This window comes from Rana temporaria, chromosome 10, assembly GCF_905171775.1.
Source record: "Rana temporaria chromosome 10, aRanTem1.1, whole genome shotgun sequence".
Taxonomy (NCBI): Eukaryota; Metazoa; Chordata; class Amphibia; order Anura; family Ranidae; genus Rana; species Rana temporaria.
The window spans coordinates 110,589,091-110,602,165 of NC_053498.1; the positions used below are offsets into that span (position 1 = coordinate 110,589,091).

Here is a 13,075-nt window from a genome sequence, read left to right on the forward strand (position 1 = left end):
CGTTCACTTTTTGTGTGGACCTCCGCCTTAAGGTCATGGAGTGGCCTAGCCAGTCTCCAGACCTTATACCTATAGAAAATGTATGAATGGAGCTGAAACTTCGAGTTGCCAAACAGACAAGAAATCTTAAAGTGATTGTAAAGGCTTTTTGTTATTTTTTATAAAAACAAAACAAAAAAAATCTACTTATCTGCTCTGTTGCAGTGGATTTCCACAGAGTGGCTCGGTTTCTCCTTCTTGGTTCCCTCTTCTGTGCTCCTGGCCCCTCCCTCCTCTTGAGTGCCCCCACAGCAAGCAGCTTGCTATCGGGGCAGCCGAGCTGCAGCTCTGTGTATCCATTCAGATGCGGAGCTGCAATTCGGCCCCCCCTCTCTCCTGATTGGCTAACTGACTTTGACAGCACCGTGAGCCAATGGCGCTGTTGCTGTGCCTCAGCCAATCAGGAGGGAGAGTCCCGGATGGCCAAGACACTTGTAGACATCGCTGGACAGAGGTGGGGCTCAGGTAAGTAATAGGAGCTGCTGCACACAGAAGGTTTTTTATCTTAATGCATAGAATGCAGCTGACTTTAGAAACCCTTGAAGAATTTAGAGAGGATCTGTACAGAAGAGTTGACCAAAATCCCTCGTGAGATGTGTGCAAACCTGGCAACTAACTACAAGAAATGTCTTGCCTGTTTTACTTGGTGATCAAATACTTATTTTACTCACTGGACTTCAACTCAGTTTATAACATTTGTATCATGTGTTTTTTCTGCATTTTTAGTTTATATTCTGACTCATTTAATTGGATGCATGTCAGGAGACTGTGTCCAGCTCTCAATGGAGCCAGTTCAAACATCTCGGGAGGGGCTTCGGAGTGAATTGTACAGAGGTCCTGTGCATCTTTTCAGACCTGCATTCAGACAAAAATTCGGACTGAAATCGGACCTGAAACAGTGAACAGGGACGCACTGGACCCCTACTGTGAGCCTCTCTGTACGGCAGTGTGAACCCAGCCTAACCATTTGGAAGCCGATTAGAGCCCACAGGCTGTAATCGGAAAGCCTATCGGAAGGCCTCTGGCTCTGATGGACACTTCCAAAACACACCCACATGCATGAGGAGGGGTGACAATGCATGAATCTATGTATTATTGAGTGACGGTGCAGGAGAGAGGGGGGTGGCGCTCCTGCACCCACTATGGACGCACCGCCACTGCATTATACCATCAAATGGTATTTTCATATCATTGGTAGGACGATCTTATTGTCTCCCAGGTAACGTCTTGTGCCAAAGCTATTCTCAATACATGATCTTAGAAAAAGATTTATTCTACTGGGATCTCGGAATTAACCCCCCCCCCCCCAAAAAAATAAAATAGGCATTGGTGGAGAATCGGAACACCGCATGCCAGACAATTTCATCCAGATTTGCCAAAGTAAATGGTAATGTAATAGGCTGAGCTGTGTGTCAAATGAATGATGTGTTCTAAATATATCCATTCACCATTTGAATAGATCATTGCAACTCTCTAGTGAAGTATATAATTATATATCATCGCTATATATTGCATTACTAATAAAATATCTTAACACAACTGAATTGGTCTTAAAGCCTGCAGTACACGGTGAGGTGGTTTGGTTGTGAATACTTCTCCAGGATCCATCTTTTTCACACTTATACTTACAGAAGTGTCACAGTTATTTCTGGATTACACATCGTACATCTTTCCCAGACACCTTTATAGGACACTTTGAAGTGGTATTAACCCCCCAAAGCACAAATGTTCTACACTGTTTAATTTACATTGTACCTTCTATTTCTGTATAGGGATGATGACACTGTAATTATATATATATATATATATATATATATATATATATATATATATATATATATATATATATATATATAAATAAAAAATCTAAGTACCTTTTTCCTACTTGATATACGGCTGTCACATGACCGACCCAGATCTTTCCCAGCCTGTCTACAGAAAAACATAAGCAGGAGAAGCATCTAGTACTCTGCTGCTGGTCACATGTTCCAAAAAAACAGTAAAAATAAATAAATAGTATCAATAAACTGCTTTAAATTGTCATACAAGCTTGGTTCACACTAGTCGGATGCGGGGACCATGCAAAGCCACTGTGGGTTCCCGCATCGCACCGGACTCGCAGGCAGTTCACACTGCCATATGCAAACTGCTGGGAGTGTCAATACATTGTTAATGAGACCCCCATTTCATCTCGCACTGCAAGCTAACAGTTTGGACATTAATTAGATTGCATAGGTGTGAACACCCATGTGATCTGATTCTGGTGCGGAGCAAAAAAAGGGTCCTGTGCGAGTTTGGTCCGAATGCAATGCGATATCGGCCATATACTGTCTGTATGGCTAAAATCGCATAACACGGGCATCGCATGCCCGTGATTTGCAGTGCGGTGCGAATCGCATGCAATCTCGCAGAGCGTGCTGGTGTGATCCAGCACACAAATATATATTTGAAATCAAATCTTAATTATTTGTTGGCAATAACATGGTGTAGAACACAAGATAGGATGGCTGCACACTCAATTCCTGCAAAAACAGCTTTTTTTCCTGTACAAAATCCATAAAAACAACCAGTGCTGATAAGGCGGGGGAGGGAAAAGATAAGTTAACGCATTTCACACAATAATTTGTGCTTTATCAATACCACAAACAATTGATACAGCACAAATTATAATGTGAAACACATCTACCGATCTTTTCCCTCCCCCGCCTTATCAGCACTGGTTGTTTTTATGGGTTTTGTACAGGATTAAAGCCGTTTTTGCAAGGATTGAGTGTGCAGCCATCCTATCTTTTGTCTTCTATGAGTCTGCAGCAGTGGCAGGGAGAGCACCTCATCCGTGTGCAGTCTGAGCATTACAGCTGGAGAATAACACCTGTGAGCAGCAGATTTTCTCTAATAACACAGTGTAGGTGGATTTCTACCAGTCACAAGCTGTGTCATGCCCCTCCAGCCTGTGTCTTTGAAAAAGAGGGAGATGAAGCCTCCATTAATCTACATTTAATATCCCTCCCCTATTGTGTCTAGCTGGTTAGTGGGCATGGAGGAGGGAGGGAGGGGGTGGGCTGACGATTACCACTGTGTATAATCCTATATGTATGACTCTATAGTCACATGGGATGCTCAGATGTGATGTGAAAGCTAATCATGTACAGAGCTGCCAACACTACTCTGCAAAATCCCTAGCTACATTTTGAACCAATGCTTTTCTGTACTAACCATCGGTTTGGACCGATCGGGCAGCGGTCCATTGGTTCGGTTTTGAAGCATGTTTTAAAATTTTGGACCGAAGGAAAACAGACCGATGGGCTATACACACGGTCGGTTTGGACCGATGAAACTGAACCTCGGCCCATTCTCATCGGTTTTGTCCGACCGTGTGTACCGGGCCTTACGGGTCGGATCACCAGGTGAAAATAAACGAAAAAAAAAATGGCAAAAAATGTCGAATGTAGCCACCACATCTTTAGACATTTTTTTACATTTTTTTCCACCAATCAGATGATGCATCTTGAATCCTAAAATGTATCTCCATCACCTCAGGTAGATTTGATTTGAAAGGAATAAAAATGCAATCTGGAAATCTATATACTGTATTTTCCAGAATCTGTAGATCACAAATTGCACTTACTGATCGAATGGTTCACTTCAATATTCCAACCTGATGGATCAATCAATTTTCCAACCAATTTACTTGGCTAAATATGATTGATTTCTATCATCCGCTGCATGTGCGCAAAACAATTGGACAAGTAGTGAGTTCATTTTATTGGGTGAATGTGGAGTGTCTTTGATGTTGTCTGAAGAAACAACTATCTATTAACCACTTCAGCCCTGGAAGAATTTGCCCCCTTCCTTACCAGAGCACTTTTTGTGATTCGGCACTGCGTTGCTTTAACTGACAATTGCGCGGTCGTGCGACGTGGCTCCCAAACAAAATTGACCCCCTTTTTTACCCACAATTAGAACTTTCTTTTGGTGTTATTTGATCACCTCTGCGATTTTTTTATTTTTTGCGCTATAAACAAAAATAGAGCGACAATTTTGAAAAAAATTCAATATTTTTTACTTTTTGCTATAATAAATATCCCCCAAAAATAGATAAAAACAATTGTTTTTTTCCTCAGTTTAGGCCGATACGTATTCTTCTACATATTTTTGGTAAAAAACGCGGCTCTCCCCGTTCTTCAGCGGCGATCGGGTCCGCGGGTCCCGCAGTCCTGGTCCCGGAGCTTCGGGTCACAGGAGCGCGCGCCCGCGACCCACGGCTGGGTAGATGTACAGGACGTACTGGTACGTACATCTGCCCAGCCGTGCCATTCTGCTGACGTATATTTACAGGAGGCGGTCCTTAAGTGGTTAATAAACATTTATACTGTTACTACTTTTGTTACTCAGTGGCAAACTGTGACCACCTCATTTGAAGTCCCAGGGGCAACTGTTGGTGTGTGTGTGTGTGTGTGTGTGTGTGTGTGTGTATATATATATATATATATATATATATATATATATATATATATATATATATATAGATGGAGGTGCAGGCCTTTTTATTTTTGTTTTTATAGTACAAAAAGAGCAAATTGCTACTGTAAATATTACTTTCACTGTCCCCACAGTAAAAAATGAACCCCTTACAGTAGCGATTATTTGTTCTTTTTGTACTAATTTTAGTTTTTTCAACACCATTATGTTACTAAACATCTCAGGCCTGGGTCACACCTCTGTTTTTTTGGTGCATTTTGCAGAAACACACTACAGTTCATTTACAGTACATTGTTTCCTATGGGACACGTTTACATCCATGCTTTTTTCAGCTGCTGCGTATTTGGAGTGGGCAAGGAGTTTTTTTTAATGCAAAACGGTGCTTTTTTGTTTTTTTGGTTCAATATATTTCAATGGATAAGCTGCAGTAAAGCATGTAATGCGTTTTTTCTGCAATTTTGTGTTTTTTAATCTGACCAACAACTTGGCCCAAAAAAATTTAAAAATGCAAATCGCCGCAAAATCACTTTTTTTAATAAGGTTATTAACTGAATAATCAAAACAATAATCGGCGAACTAATTGATTATAAATATATATGTAATGTGTGCATGTGTGTGTGTGTGTGTATATATATATATATATATATGTGTGTGTGTGTGTATATATGTGTGTATGTATATATATATATATATATATATCTCTTATATTGTAATTATATAGTAACAAGGCCAGGTAAATGAGGGAAAAAAATAAAATCTCTGAAACATGTCAGATGAGGAAAAACTTCCAGTGCATGCCAAAGAATAAAATTGTAGGTTGAGTCATTAAATAATTCATACCATATGGATATTTCTAACAATTTGCCTATGGGGATGAAGTTCTTTGTGCCCTGAAGGAGTGTTGGGTCCATGGTGGTTGCAGTTAGAGGTATGGGAATAGCTAGGTTGGTTGTGAAGAGAGCCGTGTATGTGTTATTATAGACATCCCAGTTGATAGGCTGGTGGAGTTTTCACATGTCATTCCGGAGAGCTTGCTACAATTTGCATGGTTCACAGAGGGAGACAGATCTCTGGCTGAAGCACGTTGTGTGAGTAAGAGAAAGCATCGGAGAGGCGATGCCCCCCCCCCTGTCACATAACAGCTCAGCCCCCTCCCCTTCTTTGCTTTTGTATGCACATACAGGGACCCTGAGGAGGCTGCAATGAGAATTCCCTAAAGCATTTACTCTTTGTCTAGTGCTGTGTGTCAGGCTGTCTCTTTATCTCCATCTTCCACAGTCTTCCCACCTAGTGAGAGAGACACGGAGCTCTGTCCAGCAAAGGTTAAACTACAACAGGAGTCCCCTAACACGCTCAGCGCCGGAGGGAGGCAAATGTAGATCTGTCAGACTTCAGGAATCTGGCCACTTTCCATATTTGTGCACTTTGCTGGCAGCTTATGAACGACTTAAGAATCCTGCAATCCTTTATGGATACGGAGAATAGGGTCAGTTTCGAAAGTCCCTAGAAGCCGTCCTTTTTTTGGAAGAAGGGCAAGTGGATTACCAGTGGGCTATTGTCATGAAGAAGAGTCCGCAAGCACAGTGCTAAAGGAGGAAGACTGCAGGTGAGAGCCTATTTACCTACAGAGAAACTTGCCTGTGTATTCACGTCATTCTGCTGTCCTGGGCTTCTGTTTAGCTGCAAGCGCTGGTCTTCTATCACACATGCCTCCAATGAGACTCTAGGTATCTGCCAGCCCTCCCCCCCACAGGCTATCGCCCCTTTCTCTCTTAATTTTCAGTGCCTGCCTGGCTGATGAATGGGTGAGCATTCTCTTGCAAAGACCATCGTTTGATGAGCCCCGGGAGCCTGAACTCTTCTGTTTTTTTCCCCCCTCGTCTTCGTCTTCCCCCGTAGGCAGAATTGTGTGGTGGTTGTTAAGCCGCCTGAGAAGACCACTGAAGAACGCAGTGACGAAACTGTATGCTGGTGTTAAAAGAAGTGAGGGTGACACTTGGAGAGGGGGAGAGAGGGGGTGGGCGGCTCTGCCTATATCGGAGAGGACGCAAACGGGGGGAGTGAAATAAAGTGGCAGTATATTTCATCGGAAGACGGGTGCCACTTCTCTATTGCTGAGAAAATGGAGTGTCTGCGAGTCCGTTAGAAACAAAGCAGAAGTGATGCAAAGGAACTTTCACCTAACGAAAAGAAAGGGACTTTTTAATCCCCTAATGAGGCTGAGCACACAAAGTTTAAGCCTTAATGTCGTAATGCTATGATATTCCAGCGGTAGGTGGAAATCTCACCGTCTAAGGTAAATTCTGACACCTCGGCTTCTTCTGTTACATCTTTCAGCGGATTTTTGTTTTCTATTCAGCAGGAGTTTGTATTTATACCTGTGATGCAAGATTGCAGAACTTCAAGAAGGATTTTCAATTCTTTAAATGTTTCAGGATCTATAGAAACATGGTACCTGTATAGTCTCCTCTTCTTGTCGACTTCATGGATGTTTACCTAAGATAGAGCTGCCATTGGGTATACAGTGTGGTTTTTCTACCCATCTTTCTGGAATGGGATTATTGAACTCCACAAAGTCCAGCGTGTTGGAGAACCATGTGTGCTTGAGACGTGGGGTTTGCCAGGAATTATTGCATTGCTCCTGACCAGATGTTGACCTCGATTCTATCATGGTGTCCTAAGTGTTAAAGATTTACGGACTCCTTTTTTTATAACAATACAATAGTTATACATTTAAAAGACTGTAAGGATAAGGATGTAAACCTGAATTAGGAGGTTGCCTTGTGGAGACTGCAGAGAGCCCCTACAGAGACTTTGCCATGACTGGGTGTCACTACCCTGCTCCAGCTACTGAGCAGGACCGGATCTATCAGCATAAAGTCTCTCTGGTGGTTCGTTACTTCATGATCCCATGTAACATATGCCTCATCCTACTTGCCACTTCAACGCTTGGATTTGCAGTGCTTCTGTTCCTCAATAACTGTAGGTGTGGCTATTGCCAGAATCCAATCACCTTTCCTCTGAGCTGTCAAGCATTGTGTAATAGAGTTTGGTGTGGGAGTGAATGTGGACAATACTCCAGGGTCAGATAAATCATTGCTCATTCATTGCTTGCTTGTTTGTCCTGGAAACAATTCACAGTATGCGTCTGAGTATGTGCGTAGATGTATGAACCCTTCTCCCATTAAATCCATCTTTTTTTTTTTTTCCAAGTGACATGATTTGAGCTTTGCATGGGAGGTGCTTAGACCCTTGGTTTACTGACCTAGTTTCTACCGCCTGGTATACCACGAGATCTTGGAAGCATTCAATTAGTAGAATCCTCGTTAGCCTGCTTTCTCTTGGTATGGCCTTTGAGGAATGCAAATCTGGATGAATGGATCTCTTACAAGAACTGTGACAAAGTCCCCATGTTAAACTGCACTCCGTGCACTCTATTGTATTAGATCTGTTTATCCAGACAGTCGCATTCATTAGCTTCCACCAAGATATGTTTGCATTGTGTGATATCAGAGAAGTGTGATATCATGAAATTTATAGCACAGTCCAGTGGGCAGCCAGAATATATGAATCTGACAAAGTACTGTATATACTCGAGTATAAGCCAAGTTTTTCAGAACATTTTGTTGTGCTGAAAATGACCCCCTCGGCTTATACTCGAGTCACCTTTTTGCGCCTGATCTCCCAGATTTTGGGAACCCAGTACCAGCCGGCTGTAGGTCCCCTGGACCCCAAGCTTGGCACACATATAGCCCCACTCCTCCTCTATAAGGCCTAGTACACACGAGAGGATTTATCTGCGGATACGGTCCAACGGACCGTTTCCGCGGATGAATCCTCTCGAGGATTTCCGCGGATTTGGATCCGATGAAGTGTACTCACCATAGGATCGAAATCCGCGCCGAAATCCCATCGCGATGACGTGTCGCGCCGTCGCCGCGATGATGACGCGGCGACGTGCGCAACGCTGTCATATAATGAATTCCACGCATGCGTCGAATCATTACGACGCATGCGGGGGATCCATTCGGACGGATTGATCCGGTGAGTCTGTACAGACCAGCGGATCAATCCGTTGGGATGGATTCAAGCGGATAGATTTTAAAGCATGTCTTCAAATTTTTATCCGCTTGAAATCCATCCCAGGGGATAAAAATCCGCGGAAACAGATCCGCTGGATTGTACACACCAGGGGATCTATCCGCTGGAGCCGGTCCGCGGATCAATTCCAGCGGATGGATCCTCTCGTGTGTACGGGGCCTTAGTGTGTTAAAGTTGTTTTCCGGGGGACCTAAGGCTGGGGAGCACAACATTTTCAAAGTCGGGCACCCCTTCCATAGACTCCCATGTTAAATGGTAATTTCTCCGGTAAATTTGGGGACCCGGTACCGGCCGGCCGTAGGTCCCCTGGACCCGAAACTTGGCACACATGTACCCCCAGTTCTCCTCTACAAGTGTACAAAGTTTGCTGGGGGGACCTACGGTCGGGGAGCACCGATTTTTCAAAACTGGGCACCCTTCTATATACTCCCATGTTAAACATAAGTCTAGTCATGGACATAGTGAGGCATGGGCACAGTGATGCATGCGCATGGACACAGTGAGGCACGCGGATGGACAACCTAGGCTTATACTCGAGGCAATACGTTTTCCCAGTTTTTTTGTGGTAAAATTAGGTGCCTCGGCTTATATTCGGGTCGGCTTATACTCGAGTATATACGGTATATTTTAATAATGTCTCCAGAGGTTTGAGTTGCTTTTTTCAAGTGCTTCATCTTAATGTCTGTGGACCTGTTAAAGTTAGGACACAGCATGTGGGTTTCTAATAACCAATCAAAATTTAGCTTTAAGTTTTGTTTTAAAGCTTATCTGTCATTAATTGTTCATGGTTATTACACACCATCATCCGTATTTACTTATTGCATCTACATAATGTGGTATGAGAAAAGAGAACCATATTGCATCTTTTAAGTATAGTTCGAACTTTTCTGCTAATATCAGCTTATTGTTAGGTATGTGAATTAACCATATGCTTTCTTTCTGAATTGTATCAATTACTGGAATTGCAAACTTCGTATGGGACATTATTGGCCGTCCCTTTTCTGAGATCAATGCTGTAAGCTTTCTTTAGTTCTCATTCTTGGTTCCATTCGTTAAGCAGATGGAGGAGAACCAAAGTATTTTACATTTGGGAGCAAACTGTTTGCTTACTCTCTGTTTGTCCAGCATGGAGCCAAGTGTCATTTTGACAAGCGCACGATATCCTTTGTTCACCATGGGTCTCGCATGCTATTATAAACTCTTTCCAGCAGAGGTCTCCATTCGCAACATACATATACGTACGTGCGTGTGTGTGTGTGTGTGTGTGTGTGTGTATATATATGTATATATATATATATATATATATATATATATATATATATATATATATAGCTAGTCCAAGAGAGATTGTTGCTAGTGTAGTTGTAATTAATGTTAGTAAATTTACTCCACTTTGTCCCACATAGAAAAATAGCTTAATTTTATGAAGTGAAATGCAAACTGCTATTCCTGATTGGAAGCTCGTTCATTGCCTAATTTACACCAGTCTTACTAATCTGAATATATTTCATAAAAGATGTAACTCCACAGTGTTTATGATTGTCTGTCCTGCAGAAAAAGGGTTATTATAATCTTGAACTTTATCTTCTTCCATTAGTGCTGTTTTAGGGATTCACAAGAGAGCTTTAATAAGCCTTTCTCTGTACATTAGTGTAAACAACACAAGTATCTGAGTAATTAGGCTAAAGGGTTTGTCATCTCTAGTCCACAAGCTTTCAATTCTTGTGTGTTTTAAGGATTTCCCAGTGTGGCAGCAGGATGAGTAAATACCGGTAAAGGAATAAAATTTACTTGGGCATTACTATATTCTGAGCAAAGAACTTGCACAAACACGACAGAAACTTAATGAAAACCAGACTCTATATTAACATTATTAAGCTTATTGAGAAAGACAGAACAAGGAGCAGTGACGCTGTGCTAAGATCTGTAACCCAAGTCAACCAATTAGATTTCAGATTACTGTAGTGAAATGGCAAATGAGAAAGTCTGTTTGTTCGCTACCTCTTACTGCATGTTTCAGGATGCTTTATTTTTTATTAAAGCCCAACTCCATCCATTTGCTTTGGATAGGACAAGGATTAGGTTTCCTGCCAAGTACTTTTGGCTATGTACCTGTTCTTTACTAATAATTGGGGAGATTGTCCCTCACTTCCTGCCCAGTGACATGGAGTGATGGGAACTCCTAATGCCGCGTACACACAATCAGTCAAACCGATGAGAACGGTCTGATGGACCGTTTTTATCGGACCAAACCGATCGTGTGCGGGCCCCATCGGTTATTTATCCATAGGTTAAAAAAAAGCAATCTTGTTTTAAATTTAACCGATTGATATCTAACCGATAGAAAAAAAACGATCGTTTGTAGGCACGTCCATCGGTTAAAAATCCATGCATGCTCAGAATCAAGTCGTTGCATGCATGGAAGCATTGAACTTCGTTTTTTTTCAACACGTCGTTGTGTTTTACGTCACCGCGTTCTGACACGATCGTTTTTTTAACCGATGGTGTGTAGGCACGACTGACCATCAGTCAGCTTCATCAGTTAACTGATGAAAACGGTCCATCAGACCGATCTCATCGGATGGACCGATCATGTGTACGGGGCTTAAGTGGGAACTACACTTTTATAGAGCGGAAAATGGTAAATTGTTCCCCTTTTTTTTAGTGCTCTTTCTGACGTCTTTTGCCTGGTGGCACCTATTCAAATCATGTCTTATGTCATCATAAGGGTAGAACATGAGTGGACATCTACACAGCAGAAACCATAAAAATCTGACGGATGTTTTAACCTTTCCCTACTCTATCCAGAATGGAAAATAACTCCTAAATGTCACCCCTCGGGCTTTCCTCCCTCTTCTACAGCCTATCTCAAACTTTTTACCCCAGAGGAACCTTTGAAATATTGTTTAGGTCTCAGGGAACCTCTGGTAAAATAGATAAAGTTTTATCGAAAAGAATAAAGAGCATGCAATACCTAGCATATTTGATCAGGCAGATTTGTTCTACACCCTTCTGCTCTGTGCAACAACAGTTTTAGTAAAATTCTTGAAATGTAATCAATACTAATTACAGAAAATGAAATGCAAACCACATTTGTGGTGTTTCCTAACATTAGAAGTCAGTAAAGAAGCACCCCCCCCTGAATTGTTGTTCGTTGTAGGTTAGAGATCAATTCACCATTGCTTACTGCTCAAGGAACCCCTTGCAACTTTAGGAGGTACAGTACTATAAACATAATCAATTTGTCCCATGGTAATTTATAGACTCCCAGACATTATTCTTTGTACCTCAGCCCCATAATTTGAATAGACCCCTACTGTATATGATGCTTGTTCATAGAAAATAATTTCTTACTAGGCCCAGGTATAAGGGTACAATTGCTTTCAGTGAATGTGCAATGCACACAATTTGGAGAAGAGGACTGGAGTTCAGGGGATTAAAAAAAAGCCTAGGCATTGGCAAGCCAAGGCAGTGTGAGGTAGGATTGTTATGTGTAAAAGTGAGGAGGAAGAGAACTGGGGAAAGTGTTAAACATGTACTAGATATTTAGCGTTTTCAGAAAAATGGGTCAGCAGTGGCAGCTAATATATATCTCTATTGATGGGTTTACTTTAAAGGGTCAATAAAGAAAAAAAAAAAAAAAATCTATAAAATAACAAACATGTTATACTCACCTTCACTGTGCAGTTCGTTTTGCACAGAGTGGCCCCGATCCACGTCTTCTGGGGTCCCTTGGCGGCTGTCTCTGGTCCTCCCCACAAGAACTCATCACATTCATGCGAGAGAGCTTGCATGGTGATGAGTCCTTGCGGGCACGCTCCCGTGATACAGCGAGCGGCCATAGCCGCTTGCTGTATCACTCAGCCCCGCGTCACTGGATGTGATTGATAGCAGCGCCGGCCAATGGCTGCGCTGTTCTCAATCCATCCGCTCTAGCCAAGTGGCAAAGAGGATCTCGGGACCGAGCACAGAACTTTCGAGGGGTCAGATAAGTAAAACGGGGGCTCAGGGGGGGTGGGCGTCATCAGATGTTTTTTCACCTTAATGCATAGATTGCATTAAGGTGAATTTTTTTTTCCTTTACAACTCCTTTAAGGAGCAATTCCAGTTAACAGTTGAAACCAGTAGGTCATTTACTAAGGCTATGCAGCAAATACTGTAATTGCTAAAATGAGAAAGTTCACTTGGTCTTCCTCAAAAGAAAACCAGAAACCCTAATGCCGTGTACAGGCGATCGGACATTCCGACAACAAAACTGTGGATACATTTCCGACAGATGTTGGCTCAAACTTGTCTTGCATACACGGTCACACAAATGTTGTCGGAAATTCCAAACGTCAAGAATGCGGTGACGTATAACGCATACAATGGCACTAGAAAAGAGAAGTTCAATACCAGTCGTGTTAGTAGAAGTTTGGTGAGAGACGATTCACGCTTTTCAGCCTCATGCTTT

General features: G+C 42.2%; 1 protein-coding gene across 14 annotated transcripts in view; it reads left to right on the plus strand.

The window, feature by feature from the left end:
* The window catches only part of AGRN (agrin), a 578,793-nt gene that overhangs the window by 230,242 nt on the left and 335,476 nt on the right, over window positions 1-13,075 (plus strand). For 2 of the 14 annotated variants that reach the window (XM_040325981.1, XM_040325982.1), the window contains exon 1: window positions 5,719-7,503. The exons of 11 other annotated variants lie outside the window; for them this stretch is intronic. In XM_040325981.1, coding sequence (XP_040181915.1) covers window positions 7,341-7,503 — 163 coding nt within the window. In that variant the 5' untranslated portion in view covers window positions 5,719-7,340. Of the gene's footprint in view, window positions 1-5,718; window positions 7,504-13,075 lie in introns of those variants that run through there. One more of the 14 variants, XM_040325984.1, reaches the window with a different exon arrangement.